Source organism: Rutilus rutilus, assembly GCF_951802725.1.
Source record: "Rutilus rutilus genome assembly, chromosome: 10".
NCBI classification, from domain to species: domain Eukaryota; kingdom Metazoa; phylum Chordata; class Actinopteri; order Cypriniformes; family Leuciscidae; genus Rutilus; species Rutilus rutilus.
In genome coordinates, this window is record NC_140215.1 from 38352528 (window position 1) to 38371545 (window position 19018).

The following is a 19018-nucleotide window of genomic DNA, read 5'->3' on the forward strand; positions in this document are numbered from 1 at the left end:
ATTTTATAAGCACTCCCGATAAAATATATTAAACAATTTCCTTACTCGTTGTTGCTAGTTTCCTTAGTTGCTTAGTGCAAACATGGCTCAGATCGTTGGGTATAAATCTTTCTTTATAAAATGGCAGCAATGTTCTAAACAAAGAAAAAACAGACTATTATTACTTTGAAAACACAATATAAACACACTAAAGAATTAAAGTAGGAAAGAGACAACTGTATCACTCCGTACCTTGGAAACTTCTCATTCTCAATCAAAACAGTGTTCTGCCCTTCATTGCTAAATGAAGTGAAGGTTCCATCACTGAGAGGCAGAAGCTTAAGACCTTGTAGCTCTGTGTACTTCTCATCACTGAGAGCAAATTCAAGAAGAGAGTATTTGTCATCTTTACTGAGGTTTTCCTCCTCACATCTGTGAAGGACATCTCTAACATAAGATGGAGTCACCCATGTCAAGGTATCACTTTCAGGGAAGATTTCTTGAACATCATTCAAAATATTTTCTGGGACTGTGACCAGATTCTCTCCTTCAGCAATCAATAATCTTGATATCGCAGACATTGTGTCACTACATATATTGTTGACTTGAAAAACTGCATCTGAGGGAGACACCCAGATTTTCTCATCTCTGGCAAGGTGAAAGATCTTGTATTCAATTAGACCCCTCAGAGTATCTGTTGCAACTTCATGCCATCTGTCTTTATGTACAGTCTTGGATAGGTCAGGCCAAAGATTGTACACAGTGGCAGCAGGCAGGGCCGAGTTTCTGGATAACTGAATGGCATCCAGGATCATCCTAATATATACATGAGGAAGGATCTCTTTTATAAGTAGCTCATTCCACTTTGCAGACTCGTCATTCTTCTGATCCTCCTCTTGCCACTTAATGAACCTCCGATTATCTGTCAGGCCAAAGCAAGCATTGATGTGAATGGGAAGCCCAGTTTTGTTTGAGTCATTATTTGGAAGTGGCAGAAAGCAACTTAGTCGCCCATTGCAAAGTGATCTGTCTTCATCTATTCGAAAAGCTGCATCAACTTGAGGGTAGAAGCTCAGCTTACTGGCTAGAGAGTCAATCTCTGGTTTATATCCGTGTTTCAGAAGGCAAGGTGTCACAAGCCACTGGGACTTTGTTTCTTCCTTTTTCTGGGAAATGTGTGATACGATTTTGAAACAAGTGTTTCTGTCAAATGATTCCTGCTTGACATGAGAAAGGTCAGTGTCAAATTGATTTGACGCTGAAACTTTTAACCTATTGTTGCAGAAACCATTGGTGTCAATATGCAGCAAAGTAATGGATGACACATTTCTCAGGAAAAGAAGACTGATGTCTGCATCAGCAATGAAACTGTCAAAAAGCTGTGTAACTTTTGTGGAGTCATACAAGTTATCGGAGATCTCAGAAGCCTCACTGCGCAGAGGGAAACGGAAAAGCGTTCCTTTGAAGTATTGCTCCTCGCTGATGACCTTCTCCCAGGAACAACTGATGACTTGACTGACTACATTTTGAAAGGGCTGGAACTGATCTCTCAAGTTCAAAAGGCTCTCTCTGTCCTCTTCATCATCTAAAGACCATCGATAGCCTTCTTCATCATCTCCAAACATCTTCTTTTGAGGGTCAAAGATGGCCAGGTGTTCAGAACTGAATACACATGGCAAGTCTGTAAATAAACAATAATAGTTTTAAATATTGTTGTTACAAATCCATGTCAGAATCCGACACACCAAGTACTAGGGATGCACTGATACCACTTTTTCCATAAGGAGGCCGCTACCAATAATGATACCTTTATTTTCTCTGGATTTGTCATTTTTAAATATATTAGGTAGAGAAACCAAAAGAATATGAATTACATTTGTTGAATATTCCCTTCAGTTATTTACATGCTTAATTATGCCTGTTAAAATGAATTGTACAAGCATCTGTTACTTTCACTGTTCATTCTAATGCTCTGTCATATTTTATCTTTCATTTAATAGCTCAGGGCATATTTAGAGCTGCTTCTGCATGGCTCAATGCTAAGGATTTTTTTCTACTGGCCTGGTTGAGTCAGTGGTTTAAATGTTTAGATACCAGTGAAATATCACAATTCTCTATTTACAATTCTGATACTACAACAAAAACTACTAGCCTAATTAACTTAAATAATTTTTTTTATTAAAGACAAGTAAACAGTCAGTAATAAACAAATAATCCAGTTTCAAAAAGCACAAATAAATACCATAGAACAAAGATACAAATGAAATAAACAGTGATTCTCAGGTAGTTCCCTTTCAGTTGTTCACGTTCGACGTAGTCAACGTTCGACTGAATGGGATCACGCTAGGGAGTACTACTGGCTCGGAAGCACTATTGGCTCCAACACGCCTGTCATCTTTGAGTACTATTGAACGAGTCAATGTAATTGACGTGCGTGATTCGCATCACACACTCCACCCCCGCGGTGCAGGTATAAATACAGAAGTGGATGCATGCACTAGTTGCTTTTTGCTTCGGAGCCGATCGTTTTTGATGGCTCTGAAGAGTATTGTTGTATACAATGAGCGAGTGTGTCGGTGTTCTGCCGGTGCTGGTGGTTCTACAGTGCGAGTGCAGCGGTGATCGCGAGCTTTGAGCTCTCAACTGCTGTTTTAACAGCATCAAATTTCTGTGTTTGTTGACGGCTGGTTAGAGGGCGGAAAAATAAGTGCTTCACTGTTTCAGTTCACTGCCGCGGTCAATCCCCTCTGTGCTCAGACACTGGTGATGGGTCCCACTTCCTGAAAGAGCAACACGGGTGCGTTTGCGTCTTTTTCAAGATGCCATTCCACCCGTGCGTTTCTGGATGCGATCGTTCCCTGTCCCCCCAAATGGACGGTCACAATAGTGTATCACGTGTTTGTAGAATGTATATGTATAATATATATGTGTATATATAATGTATGTGCATATATGCAGCACGTTGAAGCAGCTTTTTATAGATAGTTTGTGTTCTCATTGCGAGGATATTACTATTGCGGTGTTGAGATCGAGACTCACCTTCATGCGTGAAGGTGGAGTCCCCATTACCACGCCCCGCTGCGGCGCCGTGTGGGATGGGTGATCAGAGGATCATAGTGAGGCTTCCCCATCCAGTAACCAATCCCTGTGGGCCCCTCACTCCTCTCACATCACATCGCAGCCGGTGGAGCCACCCGTTGAGCGCAGTGGTCCCTCTGCAATGGACCGACCAGCCATTTCATTCGGGGCCTCTCCAGAGGACAGGATGCCGATTGCAGCATTGGAGGATGAGCTGACCTCTGGAAATGATGACTCGGCTGCGTTATCTCCCTCTGGGAGTGTAACATTGCCCGAGCCAGATCCAGAAACATCAGCTATGCTGAATCGGGCCGCCGAGGCTGTCGGGCTCAAGTGGAATACTCCACCGTGTCCCGAACAGTCTCGGTTGGATGATTGGCATGGACTGAGGAGTCATGGACATGCACGAGGTTAGCCCCGTGCGCTCATAGTTGAGCTCCGCACCGCATCCGACCTCGCCCTCTGGGGCACGAGTGTCGTGGCGTGCGTGATCGGTCTGGCGATGTCCACATTAGTGGAGTTTTCAGTTTTCTGCTGCCCAAGCGCAGACGGAGACCATCTGGCACATCCTGCCCTAGTGGCCTGCTGGTGCCTCTACCCCGCCACCGTTTGCAGTTCCTCCGCCTGCTCGTCGCCGAGGGTGTTCCCCTGCTGCTGCTCCCGCTGGACCTCCACAGCAGCCTCCAGCCAGGCCTCAGCATAGAGCTGGCCGCAGTAGGGTTGCCCAGCCTGCTCTAGGCGCTGCCAAGCCAGGTGGCAAGCGACAGCGAAAGCATTCCTGAGCGAGCCGCTCAGGGATGGAGGAGGGTGTTATCCGCCTTTTCACGCATCCTTGGCCGTCTTGTGGAGACAGGTAAGGCCTCTCGAGCCAGGTCCCTGTCCTCCACCTCGCTGGCCTAAAATGCTTCCAACTGGTCCAGCCTGGCCCCAAATGGTACCTTCAGAGTCGGCTTGCGAATCATTTCGCTCGGCTTCCGCCCAGGCTCAGTGATATTCATCATACCTAGGTGTTGCGCAGAGATGCTCCTAAAAATTAGTGAGATTCATCACACCTAGGTGTTGAGCAGTGCTCCTGTCCTGTGTTTGTACGTCGCAGTCCTACTGGCGAAGGACGCGAGCTAGCTTTCCCTCCAGCCGATATGAAGTCTGGCTTCCATGAGCCCGTACTTCATTGTACCCTAAATGTGTGGTGGGTTGTGACCATCTTGGATCTGTGTCAACTGAAATGGGCCCTTTTTCGTAAGCCTCCATTCACTTGCTAAACACGGAGATGCATTTTCAAAAATGCCCCGTCCCCAAGCTTGGTCTGCAGCGTTCGACCTGAAGGACATGTACTTCAGATCTCTATCCTTCCGCTCCACAGGCCTCCTGTGTTCTTGCGTTCGAAGGTACGAAGTATCAGTACATGGTCCTACCGTTCGAGTGCTCCATAGCCAGTTGGGTCTTCAGGTCAACTGGGAAAGAGTAAACTTACCCAAGGGTTGAGGATCTCTTTTCTTGTATGGAGATGGTCTCGGTCCAGCGCATATCTCAGATAGAGGTGTGTCGCTATTCAAGAAGTGAGAAAGGGTCCCACTGAAACTTTTTCAGAGACTCCTGGGGCATATGGCAGATGCAGCCACACAGCTTCCTCCTTATGAAGACCGCTTCAGCACTGGCTTCACGGCAGAGTCCCGAGGTGGCCCTGGCAGAGCGACACGCACCGTGTGATAAACACTCTGGCCTGTCGCCAAACCCTCAACCTTGGAGAGTTCCAGTTCTGGTTCTAAAAAGAACAGGATGTGGAAGTTCTGGTTACTACCGCAAGAATTGTTAATGCCGTAGAAACCGTCACTTCTGTGAGAGCACCTCTTTAAAAAAGAGGCTTGCTCCTCCTTAGAAGTTGAACCTATTCGTTGAAATGAGTCTTCTCTCCGTCAGGAGATCCCGAAGGCTTTTCGATCACTTCAGTGCTTCCTTCCTGCTAACAGTTGGAGTGAGAGCTGTCTCCTCCACCTCAAATGCTGGGCGACACCTATACACGTTCGCTAGAGAACTAGCCTATGTGTCGAACCGTTGCTTCCCATGGGCTCCCTTCACATGAAGCCAGTTTCACTGTAAGCACTGTTAGAAGTGTCAGTTTGGTGCGCCATTCCCCTCCTATGGACTGGATACGTGCGCATTTCTTGCTCCAGTGAGTTCCCCTTACAAGCGAACCCTGTCAAGTTCCTCCATACCTTTCGGCAACGAATGTGGCGGAACGTCCGAAGCCAGGCCTATCACTCGTGTGCACTGGTGGAACCTGTGTTAGGCTGGGTCCATATGTTGTGATCCCCACGGAGATCCCATATGTTTATTCTTCCACGGTACGGCTCCCTGCGGCAAGCCCGTGTCACTGTTCGGTTGATCCTCCCCCCTGTTATAGGCTGGAGTCATCCCAGTGACATTCCATATGTTGTACTGCCGGTCATCCACTCAGTCCATATGTGTATTCTCCACATGTTACCTCCCTTCGGCAGGATGTGGTTTCCGCAGCGTCCCTTCCTTCCTTGATAGGGTACGCTTTCCCAGTGGTCCTGTGGAACAGCAGTTGACTTCCCTGGCCTAAGCCTTGCCCTTCTCCGCCTCAAAATAGCGGGGGGTCAGGAGGCTTTCGTCCAGGCACTGGAAGGTGGCAGCTCTAGTGGCGCTTTCCATAGTAGATGGACATAGTAGAACGTGAACGACTGAAAGGGAACGTCTCGGTTGCGTATGCAACCCTCGTTCCCTGAAGGAAGGAAAGGAGATGTAGTCCCTTAGCCACTATAGCTGGACCACCGCTGACTCTGAATTACTCTCGGCTCCTCAGCGAAAAGCAACTAGTGCGTGCATCCACTTCCGTATTTATTACCGCTGTCGTAAATAATTTTGCCTACCACAGCCTACCGTTGCCCTCATAGTCGCTGTTTATCCAGCACCGACTTTGGAATGAATGATGTTCACAGACAAGGTAGAGTATGTTGCATGATTTTATGAAAGTATGATGTATTGCAACATCAGAAACGAAGAAAAACTAAATAATAACTATTGTAACGCTTACCGTAAAGCAAGTTAAATTTGTAGTTTCTTATGTCTCATTCAAACTACAGAAATGCTACCCGATCTGGCAAACTTGCATAGTGCAGTTATAGCAGATATAGGGATGCAAAGCGAATGCAGAAGTGCCTTTCACCCTTAATGCCTTTACGACTTAATGAACCACTGAAACGATTTTGGAAACATTATTTTAAAGTAAAAAATAATCTTTATTGTTGCTTTAATGCGTTTAATGCTTGATTGGTTGTGTCCTTTCGTGATCGTGATGCGCATAGGTGAAGCTATCTCTTTAATTGCTCACTTGGTTGCGTGTTGTTTGTGCGTCCCGCGTAAAAATTTTGTGCGTAAAAAATTGGCTTAAGAAAGCCCAAACCTCTACAAGACGTTCAAATGGCAACGCCTGCCGATGACAACAGCATACCCCGCCCTACAACCTCACTCTCATCGCAGGACACCCCTGCAAACACCGGCGACAAACCCCAGCAAGTGCCGCGGCCGATGGCGCGAGGTGACTTAGGTGATGAAAGGGGTCTTCATCACCTAAGTCACTTCGCGCCATCGGCCGGTGTGTGCAGGGGTGTCCTGCGATGAGAGTGAGGGTGATGTGCTTAGAAAAATACCCCAGTCGATCATTTAGTGGCAGTGGAAATAGCTGTTCAGCTGCTCTTGGTTAAAATATAGAGAGTGGCTCGAATATTCTGTTGAACGGGATGCTGCATTTTGTTATGCATGTCGTAAATTTGGCTCAGCTGGGACAGATGATGTGTTCACAACCACTGGCTATAACAATTGGCGCCATGCCCTTGTTCAAAATAAGTCAAGTCAAGTCATCTTTATTTATATAGCGCTTTTTACAATACAGATGTCACAGATCTCTGAGGGAAGACTCAAATGCAGAATGAGTGTTCAGGGGTTTATTAACAAAACAGCAGACTAGACAAGATAGTGAGGAAGAGGAGGTGATAAGAGTCCAAACAGTAGGCAGGGAACGGGGCACCATGATAGGCGAGCAGAAAGAGCAACCACTGTAACTAGCTCAAGATGACGGTAGGCTGGAGAGCAGTTCTGAGCAGAGTATGTGAGCAGAGTGGAGTGGTGTGATTTTGAATGGAGTGTGGAGTGGATTTTTTAAAAGTAGGAGCGTCATGGTTTTCAGTCGCTCCGAGAGCGCTCCACTACCGCTCCTTCATGAGTACAATTCATGCCAACGGCTCATTATAGAACTGCATTTTTAGTAAGGATTAGCTAGCATGATACAGATGGATCACTCAAATCAGAAAAAAATTTGAAGGTTATGATGGACATGAGTGGCTGCGTGAGGTTATAGTTCTCAAGCCTACTGAATATGATCGGGCAACACGATCTCATGAAAGTGCATAATCTATAGCACAAATTTTATTTCTCGTGCCATTTATATGCCAAAAATAGTTTGTGCGGGTTACTTTGTGGTAGTCAGTGGTCAGTGGCTTCTTCTACAACAGTATCTAAGGGTGCCCCCGTTAACAAGATCTTCTCTGCACACATTCATAAGGTTTTAAAGTCTGTATATGGATCATAACCCCAGGCTCACAGGTCCTTTATTGGTCCTCCATTGATCCATCCTCTTGAGCCTATAAGATCTTTGACTTGCGCTAATCGCTTCAGCCTTCTTCTCTTTCACAAGATGTGTGTTGCGGCAGGTCTTCTATCAGACAGTAGAAAATGCCTGTGCCGTTTTATAGACTTGATGACGCGCTACGCTACGTCAGCTGAACTCACAGGTGTCAATGAACACACAAAGCATTCCCATAGTGTCTACAACATGACACAGCATCTTGTTCCCTTCTCAGGGAACATAAATATAACGTAACCCACAGATGCTTTAAATGCTTTAAGTGAATTTAAGAATCAGAACAACATTACAATGTACAGTTTTGAGATTCGCAAAATATTATATTTAAAGGAACACTTCGACTTTTTGGGACTTTAGCTTATTCACCGTATCCCCCAGAGTTAGATAAGTCCATACATACCTTTTTCATCTCCGTGCGTGCTTTAAGTCTGTTTGACGCACCCACCGCTAGCCTAGCTTAGCACAAAGACTGGATGTAAATGCCTACAGCTAGCATACTAATCCCAATAAGTGACAAAATAACGCCAACATTTTCCTATTTACATGTTGTGATTTGTATAGTCACAGCGTGTACAAATAACAGGGTCATATGAGACACAGCCATTTTTTAAACGTTTAAATACAGGGAACTATTTTCTCAGAAGGCGAAGCACTGCTACTTGGGCGGAGTGATTAGCGCAGCACACGAGACGCCCTGTGGTGAGGAGCAGAGAGTTCGCTCAGAGTTGGAGTAATAGAGTCAGTAATTACTAGATAGTAAATGCAAAGTTTACAATCATGGGTGTTCGCTGTATTGTAAAGAGCTGCGACAATAAACAGGGGAGACCAGGTAATACCATGATGTTTCATAGAATTCCAACCAAAAACGCTGACCTGATGAATCAATGGCTACTTGCTCTGGATATAGATCCAAACACACCTGTAACTTAGACATCATCAAGGACTATCGCATTTGCTCAGAACATTTCACTAAGGACGACTATTTTGAAAAAATGGAATTTGCCACACGGACCATGAAACGTGTGCTTAAGGATACGGCCATCCCATCGATAGTAAAGACAGGACAAAGTGGATCACCTGCGGCTGCGGTAAGTGTTCCGTTATGTTTTTAGATGACTAGCCTACTGTTACAGTGCCATTAGCTAGATGTATTGTAACCTTAGTGACACTATTACATGAATGGGGTGCTCACTACTATTACAGTTGTTCCCGGGCTCCATGTATCCCCTGTAATGTTAGTATTGTGTTGTCACAAACGCGCTCTATTGCCCCAGTAACAAATAAGCGGCGCTAAAGGTAACTTTCAGGACTGTAGCCTTCAACTTGCTAATGAATTGGAGGGGGGGGGATGGGCAGTTTTCATTTTTGAGAAACAGTGACCTTGTTTGTGAAATAGTAGAATAGAATAGAATAGAATAGAATAGAATAAGGCATTTATATAGCGCTTTCATATGTACTACTGTACACCCAAAGCGCTTTACAATCATGTCAGGGGATCTCTCCTCAACCACCACCAGTGTGCAGCATCCACTTGGATGATGCGACGGCAGCCACAGTACAACGGCGCCAGTGCACTCACCACACACCGGATATAGGTGGAGAGAGGAGAGAGAGTGATAGAGCCAATTCAATGTAAGGGGATTATTAGGAGGCCATGATTGGTAAGGGCCAATGGTGTGTGGCCATGACACCGGGGTTACACCCCTACTCTTTACGAGAAATGCCATGGGATTTTTTATGACCACAGAGAGTCAGGACCTCGGTTTAACGTCTCATCCGAAGGACGGTGCTCTTTGACAGTATAGTGTCCCCGTCACTACACTGGGGCGTTAGGACCCACACAGACCACAGGGTGAGCACCCCCTGCTGGCCTCACTAACACCTCTTCCAGCAGCAACCTGGTTTTCTCAGGAGGTCTTCCATCCAGGTACTAACCAGGCTCAGCCCTGCTTATCTTCAGTGGGCAACCAGTCTTGGGCTACAGGGAGATATGGCTGCTGGCCACTTGTTTGTGAAATAGTAGGCTAACGTTACTCCTGTTCTGATTCTCCCCTCGACCTCAGTCTGTTCGGCATCTTGTCTATCAGCTTCCAAAGTTTGTAACTCCTCGTCTGTGTATTCTGGCTCATGGTTTGATACCAAATAAAAATCCTCTGACAATTCCTCAAAGTCAGCCATGATCACGAATCACGTTCGCTACTAGCTAGTTAGTCACGTTTGTTTTGTTGACGGAACGGCGATTCTCGGGTGCTGCGCTAATCACTCCGCCCAAGTAGCAGTGCTTCGCCTTCTGAGAAAATAGTTCCCAGTATTTAAACGTTTAAAAAATGGCTGTGTCTCATGTGACCTTGTTATTTGTACACACTGTGACTATACAAATCACAACATGTTAATAGGAAAATGTTGGTGTTATTTTGTCACTTATTGGGATTAGTATGCTAGCTGTAGCCATTTACATCCAGTCTTTGTGCTAAGCTAGGCTAGCGGTGGTTGCGTCAAACAGACTTAAAGCACGCACGGAGATGAAAAACGTATGTATGGACTTATCTAACTCTGGGGGATACGGTGAATAAGCTAAAGTCCCAAAAAGTCGAAGTGTTCCTTTAACAGTGTCATTAAATGTATGTTTTTTCGTGTTATTTTAAGATGAACTGTGTTAGATGATAGAAAGGATATCTAAATGTAAAAAAAGGGTAAATAAACATGCACATTATAATATTAATAATAGACTAACCATTAAACAAATTTAACCGTAATCTGCAACAGTATCTTTCTGTTGTGATACTTGCAGTAATAATACTGAAAACATATAGCCTACTCTGTGGCAAATTAACATCATAGAATTGAAAAAGAAAAATAATTATTACAATATGAGCACATCATTCTATGAAGATTTGCTTTAGTTGTAACTTGTTTAGGGTGTGTTAATTAAGCAAGTAAATCTAGAGAATACATAAAATTATAAATGTTTAATTTGATAATTAGTAGCTTTGGTTACATATTGTAATGTATACTGTAATTTAAAAATACATTAACTCTTTCCCTGCTGGTGTTTTCTAAAATAGTTGCGAGCCTATTCACAAAACTTTCATGGCCCCCAGAATATTTTGTTGTTGGAATATGTTAAACAAACAAACAAACAATTTTTTTTTTTTTTAAATCTAGCTACATTAATTTTTATCAAAATTCCAAATGTGGGTAAGTTTTGTTAAAAAGCAAAAAATAATAATATTTGAACTGAGAAAATTGTGTTTTTGTCAAAGACTACATCTGGATCGGATTCAGAACAATGATCAAAACATAAATGGAGTAGATCGAGTCCATCAACACCCCCAAAGCTTCCCAGTCATTACCTCTTCATGGGTTCCACATTTCATTTGTTAATGTTAGGCAGTTTTGATTTATATGTTGTTGAATGTTTGATGATCATGTTAGCTTATATGTACGTAAGCAATCTTCTACCCCCTCCTTCTGGGGTGCTTCTCAATACTCAAATTGATGCTTCCTTGTTTCCCCGCTCCTCCGTCCTCCAGCCCTTATCCCGGAAAACCGATCGAATTCAGCCATCTTGCAGAACATCTAAATTCTCTAATTGCATCGCAAGGAGGTGAGGAACGAGAAGCGAGGAAGCTTCCTGAGGAGTCATGAGCAAGGATACACAGGTGTATCTTTCCCTCATATCCGAAGGGCTGGAGCTGAGAAGCGAGGAAAGGAAGCAAGGATGTTCAAATAAGAAATCAGAAGCACCCCAGATCTTCTCCTTTGCTTGTTTTTGGATCAGGAGATTCTGTGCTATTTCAGAAGATGCGTAGTAGCGCCCTCTACTATATTACAGTGAAAACAGGCATTGCCAGAAAAAACTCGTCAATGGCAGGAAAGCGTTGTGTCATAAATGATGGAAAATCTCGTCATTGGCAGAGAAGGAGTAAACTGGCATATTATGATGTTAACACTACATAAATCAACAAGCGATATTGTAGGATTCAGTAGGCACTTAGTAGAATACCCAAAAAAGTTATAAGAGCCAATCTGTTAATGTAATGTATTTCACCTGTAATATGATAAACAGAGTTGAAGCCGATCCCAAATCTCCCGACTTTTGTTGGGTCATCCTGCTTGATGCTTCTGCCAACTCTCTGGATTCCCTCCCAGTCTTCCTCTGTGAAGGCTGCATCATTGAAGGCATAGAGAGCCGGTCCTGCCAGATCAAAGATGCAAACAGATGATCAAACAAATAAAGAGTAGTCTTTTGCCTATAATAAAGACTTTCAGTATTGTCAAAGACTGCTCCTAATGAATCATGTCTCCCATACTGTATATGTACTATATGCACGTATTTGCAGCAAAGAGTTTGATCTAGATTTAGATATCTGAGATACAAAGTTTAAGATACAACAGTGGTGACTGGTGCTTTTCAAAAGAGGAAAACAGATGTCAGTTATTAATCGAAAAGTGTGTCTAATTTATTATTTTGGTTGCTCCCAAAGTAGCTAAAGCTGGGGAAACACTTAACGACTATAAACCTATAATCAAGCAGTAACGTAGACTGTTATTCTCGAACCAGGAATTAAAAATGAATTGGTTTGTTCTGAGCAAAAACTCTAGGATATTGTTTTCCGGTTAAGAGTAGCAGTTAGAAGAACAAAATAAAATACTGCTTGTTATTTGTGTATTTTAATTTTATTAGTCTACAGTAAATGTACATTTACATTTAGTCATTTAGCAGACGCTTTTGTCCAAAGCGACTTACAGATTAGGACTAAATTAAGCGAGTCATCGTGAAGAGGCAAAAAACAACGCAAGAAGTGCCCAAAATACAAAGTTCAGGCATTATTCAGAGTAGCATAAGCCTGATAAGCAAGGATTTAGAGGGAAAGAAACGGGGTTTTTTTTATGCGGTTAAGTGCTCACGGAAGTTGATTTTGTGGCTTTCTGTGATGGAACCACGAGACATCGCTCATTGACCAATCGTAGGCTTCTGGTAGGGATGTAGGCTCGTAGGAGTGAGTGAAAGTAGGAGGGAGCTGAGCCTGTGATAGATCTGTAAGCAAGCGTCAATGCCTTGAACTTGATGCGAGCAGCGAGAGGTAGCCAGTGCAGAGAGATGAACAGAGGAGTGATGTGGGCCCTCTTGGGCTCGTTGAAGACAAGACGAGCTGCAGCGTTCTGAGTCATTTGTAGAGGTTTGGTTGCACATGATGGAAGTCCAGCCAGAAGAGCATTGCAGTAATCAAGCCTAGAGATGACCAGGGCCTGGACGAGAAGTTGTGTTGCATGCTCAGTGTACAATGCTCTCAATATGCTATTTAATGGGACTGCTAACACCAGAAACGTCTCGGGTTACGACTGTAACCCTTGTTCCCTGAGAAGGGAACGAGACACTGCATCGACTATGACACTTTGGGGAACGCCCCCCAGCATAGCGTCTTTGAAGCATGAATGAAACTAAGCCAATCGTGATTGGTGTTGCATCATGACGTAACTTGTGACGGCATACACGGAAGCTACAGAGGGACGACGACACACAACAGCGTCAGCTTTCTGTTCTTCAGCAAGTGCTCTCTGTTGATGTGTCGGTCTTATTTGGTATCCCATTTACAGGTTATTGCATTCCTACTGCATGCTAACAATATTTTTAAAAAAGTATTTATCCTTTTCTACAACACGAAAAGCGAACGAAAAATCAACCTCTACTCCCATTGGTTTACCAATCTCTGCCACTACTTCTTGCCAAAAGAATTTGATTTTTGGCCAGGCCCAGAAAATATGGTAATGACTAGCCATCGGGGTTTCACATTGCCTCCAACAAAAGCCACGGCTCTGTGTGCCTGTATGGAGTGCTGTTAATTTGGGAGTTATGAAAAATCTTATTAAATTCTTCCATCCAAATTTCCTCCAGGATCTTCAGTTTGTGGTATTTGCCTGTATCACACATATATCTGTCCAGTCTTCATCTGTTATTTGTGAGTCAGACTCTTTCTCCCATTTTTGTTTAATGTATATTGATGAATGGTTCTTGTGGATGTTTGCATACTTCCATACAATTTTGAAACCAGCTTTTTGTTATTGTGTAATGTGTATGCATTTGAAAATATTGTAATCAAATTATAATCTTCCGTCAATGTACTTTCAATTTTGTTGTTAAAATAATCTCTGACCTGCAAATATCTATAAAAATCCTGCTATCCAAATGTATTTGGAAGTGCCTGATAACTCTGTAATTTCCCATTAGAGATGACTGAACAGTGAGATGTGATACCTCTCCAAACCCATTGTTTAAATCCCTCGTCTACCCTAGCCGGCTCAAATCCTGGGTCAAATGCTATCCAACTTAAGTTTCTCTAATTGCAATTTCTTCAATACTCTAAACCATACCCTCAATGAAAATACAGTCCAAGTACTCAATCTGTTATGGCTCCTTTCAGCTAGATTTTTATTTCCAAGTATCGACTGAATAGGTGTATCTATCTGTGAAACTTCTAGGGTTTTCCATCATGATTCATAGCTTGGTATACACCAACTTACTATGGGTTTCAATTGAGCAGCATAATAATAGTCCTGAAGACATGGTAGAGCTCTCCCTCCCTTTTCTTTTGTCAACTGCAAAGTTTTAAACCTTATTCTAGGTTTTCTACCATTCCAGACAAACCTTGAAATCATACCATCCCATTCATTCAATTGTTTTTGCAATATGTCCAGAGGCAGTGATTGAAAAAGATAATGCATCCGTGGTAGCATGCTCATTTTAATTATTTATATTCGATTACTCATATCTAATGGGAGCAGGGTCCATTTAGAGATATCAGATTTTACCTCCTTATTAATAGGACCATAATTACTTTCAAAGAGTTTCAATATATCTTTTGTTAGAGTTATCCCCAAATATTTTATTGACCGAGATTTCCAATTGAAATCATATTGGGCCCTATTTTAACGATCTGAAATGCAAGTATCAAGCGCAAAACGCAAGTAACTTTGTGGGCGGGTCTCGGGCGCTGTTGCTATTATACCGGCGGGATAAATGACTCTTGCGCCCGACGCAAATCTAAAATGGGTTGGTCTGAAGTAGCTTCATTATTCATGTGGTTTGGGCGTAACGTGAAATAAACCAATCAGAGCGACATCTCACATTCCCTTTAAGAGCAGACACGCTTTTTCCATGGAGGATTGGTATTATAACGGCGGATTTGCCAGGCGCGCGCCAGGAGCAGTTCACAGCCGAGGAGACCGATGGTCTCGTCAGGGCCGTAAAACACAGAGAAGTGACATTGGGGATGGAGAAACACCCAAATTAACTTAAAGCTTATTAAATTAGCTTAAACAGGCGTATGATAATTTGGTTAAATGTGTAAGCTAGATGTAATAAATTGTCTGTCTATCTATCTATCTATTTATCTATCTATCTATCTATCTATCTATTGTAATAATGTATGATTTGCAAAAATGAAACCTGCTGCTTCTGTGTAGATGAGAGAATCAAAGTGTATGCGCGTTGTGCACACGCTACATTGATTATGGCCAAGCATGTGCCCTTAAAATACGCACCACTGACTTTAAACTAGTTTTTTTTGGTCAGTGGCGGAATTGTTTTCTAAACCTGCAAAATAGCATGAGGGAACGTTTGCGCCGGAACTTGGAGATACTTCTCCATTATCATTGCACTGGAGATACATTTCGAATTTATTCTCAATCTGCTTTATATCGCTGTATCATTCAAGATACTTGTATAAAGCCTCCAAAGTGTATCTTTCTGTTGATTATCTAAGTGTAGAGTAAGGTATGAGTAAGAGAGTAAGACCCCTAAGTGGTCTGATACATCCCTAGTACCAATATTGCAATTTCTAATTGTGTGTCTATCTGAGTTATACACAAATAGATAATCAATTCTTGAGTACATAGAATGGCTTGCAGAATAAAATGTAAATTGTTTTTCCCTTGGGTGTAATTCTCTCCATATATCCATCAAACCCAGTTCTCACAAGCATTCTTTGAACCATTTTAGTATTTATGTGAATCTTTTTGGAAGGATTAGTTGTATCCAGTCCAGGCTGAAGTTCCATAATTCAATTCGCATAACTTTGTATAACGTTTCCCATGACAACCTAATGAACAGAGTGAACAGTGTATGAACAATCATAACAAAGAGAAAAAAAAAAAAAAAAGAAAAAAAAAAGACTTCCAAGTCCGAGGTTTAAAGTAGATCGTCAATTTGAGAGGAAATCCTTGTGTCCGTCAAGGGCCTCTCATCAGTGCAAAAGAAGATACTCTTTAGATATTCGATGCACTGGCAATTTCTAAGCTGTTCCCACTTAACCGGTTTTAAGATTCAACTCAGGCAGGCTCAGAATTTTTTTTTTTACTAATAATAGTAATAAAAATAATAATACATGTAACCTATAGTAAACTAGAAAGGAGATATATTAACGGGATATTGACCCTTTTATTTAAAGTAACACTAAGTAACTTTTCAACCTTCATAATATATTTCCAAAACCCTTGTGATGGTACATCGACTTAAAATAGGTTGAATGACACGTCTGCCATAGCCTGACGGGGTTTGTATAGTTTTTAATCGTACTTTTAAACTTCGGGGTTCGGGTAGTAACCCCCGCGCACAAAAAGAACTACAAAATTCGACTGCTTTACGGCATAGGCTACCTCACTTCCCCCAACACGTCCTCACATGCTGTTGGACTTGTAAGTATATTGCTTATATTGTATATCACTCGGACAAGCACCTGGCGTTCTTGTTGATGGATTAGTAGACATCTTCGGAGGCTAGCTGTGCTTGTTCGATGTCCGACGATTTGTAACGCGTTGTGTTTATTCCCCAATCGAACTCGTGTAACTGTCTGTCACACGTTCTACCGTCCACAGCATTACTTGATAGACAAAAATAGGACAAGAATGAGCGTCAAACAGAAACAACCCGCTTACGGGGTGTTCGAGGCGCACATACAATACAGACTGCCGAAAGTTAAACATGGCGCGCGCAGCTCTTAAAGGGGACACACCTTATTTCCACTCGTTACAGCTTCTATCCGACTGAACGGGGACCGGTATACAGGGAGGAGGGGATCAGGCCGTGAGTGAAGAGACTGCTCTGCGTGAGTGGTATTTACGACAGTAACGTTAAATACAAGTAGTCCACAGCGACTCTAGGGGTCGTTGTTTGACCAAAACGGAAATCCTACATAGTGGGGCTTTAAGACTCGTAAAAGTTTCTCGGGATTAGATGGTCTAAAAGAGCTTTAGGGTCAACCCTAATATACTGCACAATATCGCTCATCAGGATGTCCTGTCTTAGAGGTTTATGGCTCCTGCCACCTACAGTCGTTCAGCTCATTCTGCATGTCATCCAGAAGTGAGAGTCGAAATGCACCCATATCATTTTTGAAGTCTGCTCTAAACGCTCGTATTTCATCTCAAATGACCTGTATACCAGAGCTAGCTACTGCTTTGTTTGCTTTTCCGGCATCACCATTATTTCCATTACCGTCTTTGTCGCCGTCAATATCTTCGGTTGTTTCTCCTTTTTCCTGTTTGGAGCCTGCTTCATTTTTAACCCTTTTTTGCTTCTCCCCTTCCATGTTAAACTTTAGCTTGTTTTTAACTTCCCAAGTATATTTTCCAGGGGATTACAATTGACTGGTCTGGAGACGTTATTTCAAGCAGCCATCTGCTTCAGCGCTACACTGGAAGTCCCTTTGCTGGTTATTCTGAAGTTTTTCCAGAATGCAGTTTCACTTTTTTTCTGCAGAATAAAATGAATAGCCCCTCCACAGCATAGTCGCTGGTGTCGGTCACAAAGTAAAAATGTTTAGATAAATCTTTCTGAAATATTGATCTCTGAATTAAAAAATGTATTTACTATAAAAACATAAAACTACTTCCCTGTTTAAAAAACAGAAGGTAAGCAGTGAAACTCCTGAACTCTTCATGGTTGTGACATATGAATGAGGACAAATGTAAAACCTTAAACTATAATATCTTTTGTTGCGGGTCTTTTGTCTTAAGTCTAGTGTGATTTAAATCTGCTATCAGTGTTAATGACACAAATACCTTGATACTTTCCGAGCTCTTCAGTCCACAGGCTCTGAGTCTCATAATGCCTCTCGTCATGAATAAACACCACACGTGAAGCTCCTGCATCATCTGCATTCTGGATCAGCTCCTGGTACGTTACAGGATTAATATTAAACACAGATACAATGTTATATTTAAGATACATACCATTTAACAATGATGCAAAAGTATTTAAACTTTTGCCATATTTACACCTTTTTTTAGCCTACCTTCAATATTTGTCCTCCATCTGGGTACCTTCTCAAAATCTCTTTCAGGTAATCAATGAATGGTGGAGACGTCGCACCAAATTTATTTCTGCATTGAACAATGTAAAGTTTATTACGAACTGCACAAAACACAGACAGAGCAAATTCAAGGTTCATTGTGTAATAAAATAAGTACAAAATCAGCTGGAATTATTTGTAATCCAGCAGCCATATAACCCTGTAGCCCAAGACTGGTTGTCCACTAAAGCTAAGCAGGGTTGAGCCTGGTCAGTACCTGGATGGTAGACCTCCTGGGAAAACTACACAGCAAAATCCCCAGAGTTAAATTAACTCTGTTCAGAGAACATTTGGTCCCTCTCTAAAGAGAGTTAAAATAACTCTGAATCAGAGTTAAAGTTAATGAGATACTTAAGTGATTAATTAAGTGATGATTGGGCATTAATGATGAACACCTGCTGTCAACAAGTTCTCAGCAGAGGAGGATTAAACAACTCCATAATCAGCATTACCAGCTTCACTTATTACTAACCAGACTGACTATATTTCTGTCAGACGTCTACAGAAGATCTTATTGAGAATTAACAGAGGTTTAGATGTTGATGATTTATTGAAAATGTATGATCACCATTATGGTGATGAGTGTTTCCTTTAGTTGGGCAGTTTGACTCTTTTTGCAAGTTTATGATTTTTGTAACAGTTTTTACCAAAACACGTAATTTGTTACAAAGAAAACCAAAAACAAAGATGATCAGGTGAAATAGTTTTTAACAACACATAGTAGAAACATGCTCTTATCTCATGACCGTCTAAAAGAGATTATTTGATGTTAATAGATTATATTCACTAACAATACTCTCTTGCCACAGATCGGACATTCTGAATTTAGATAAATGATATGGACATTCTGAATTTAGATTTTTGAAATACATTATAGGGATTTTTTTTTTTTTTAGACACAGACATCATGAATCAGCATATAAATCTCAACAATGGTGACATG

At 42.2% G+C, this 19018-nt stretch overlaps 1 protein-coding gene across 1 annotated transcript in view; it reads right to left on the reverse strand.

The window, feature by feature from the left end:
- The window catches only part of LOC311298016 (sacsin-like), a 37317-nt gene that overhangs the window by 11251 nt on the left and 7048 nt on the right, over nt 1-19018 (reverse strand). Inside the window, exons 3-7 of the mRNA XM_084420568.1 lie at nt 18019-18106; nt 17786-17897; nt 11775-11921; nt 232-1660; nt 46-134 (exon numbers count right to left, since the gene is read on the reverse strand). Of these exons, the coding sequence (XP_084276694.1) occupies nt 46-134; nt 232-1660; nt 11775-11921; nt 17786-17897; nt 18019-18106 (1865 nt within the window). The remainder of the gene's footprint in view (nt 1-45; nt 135-231; nt 1661-11774; nt 11922-17785; nt 17898-18018; nt 18107-19018) is intronic.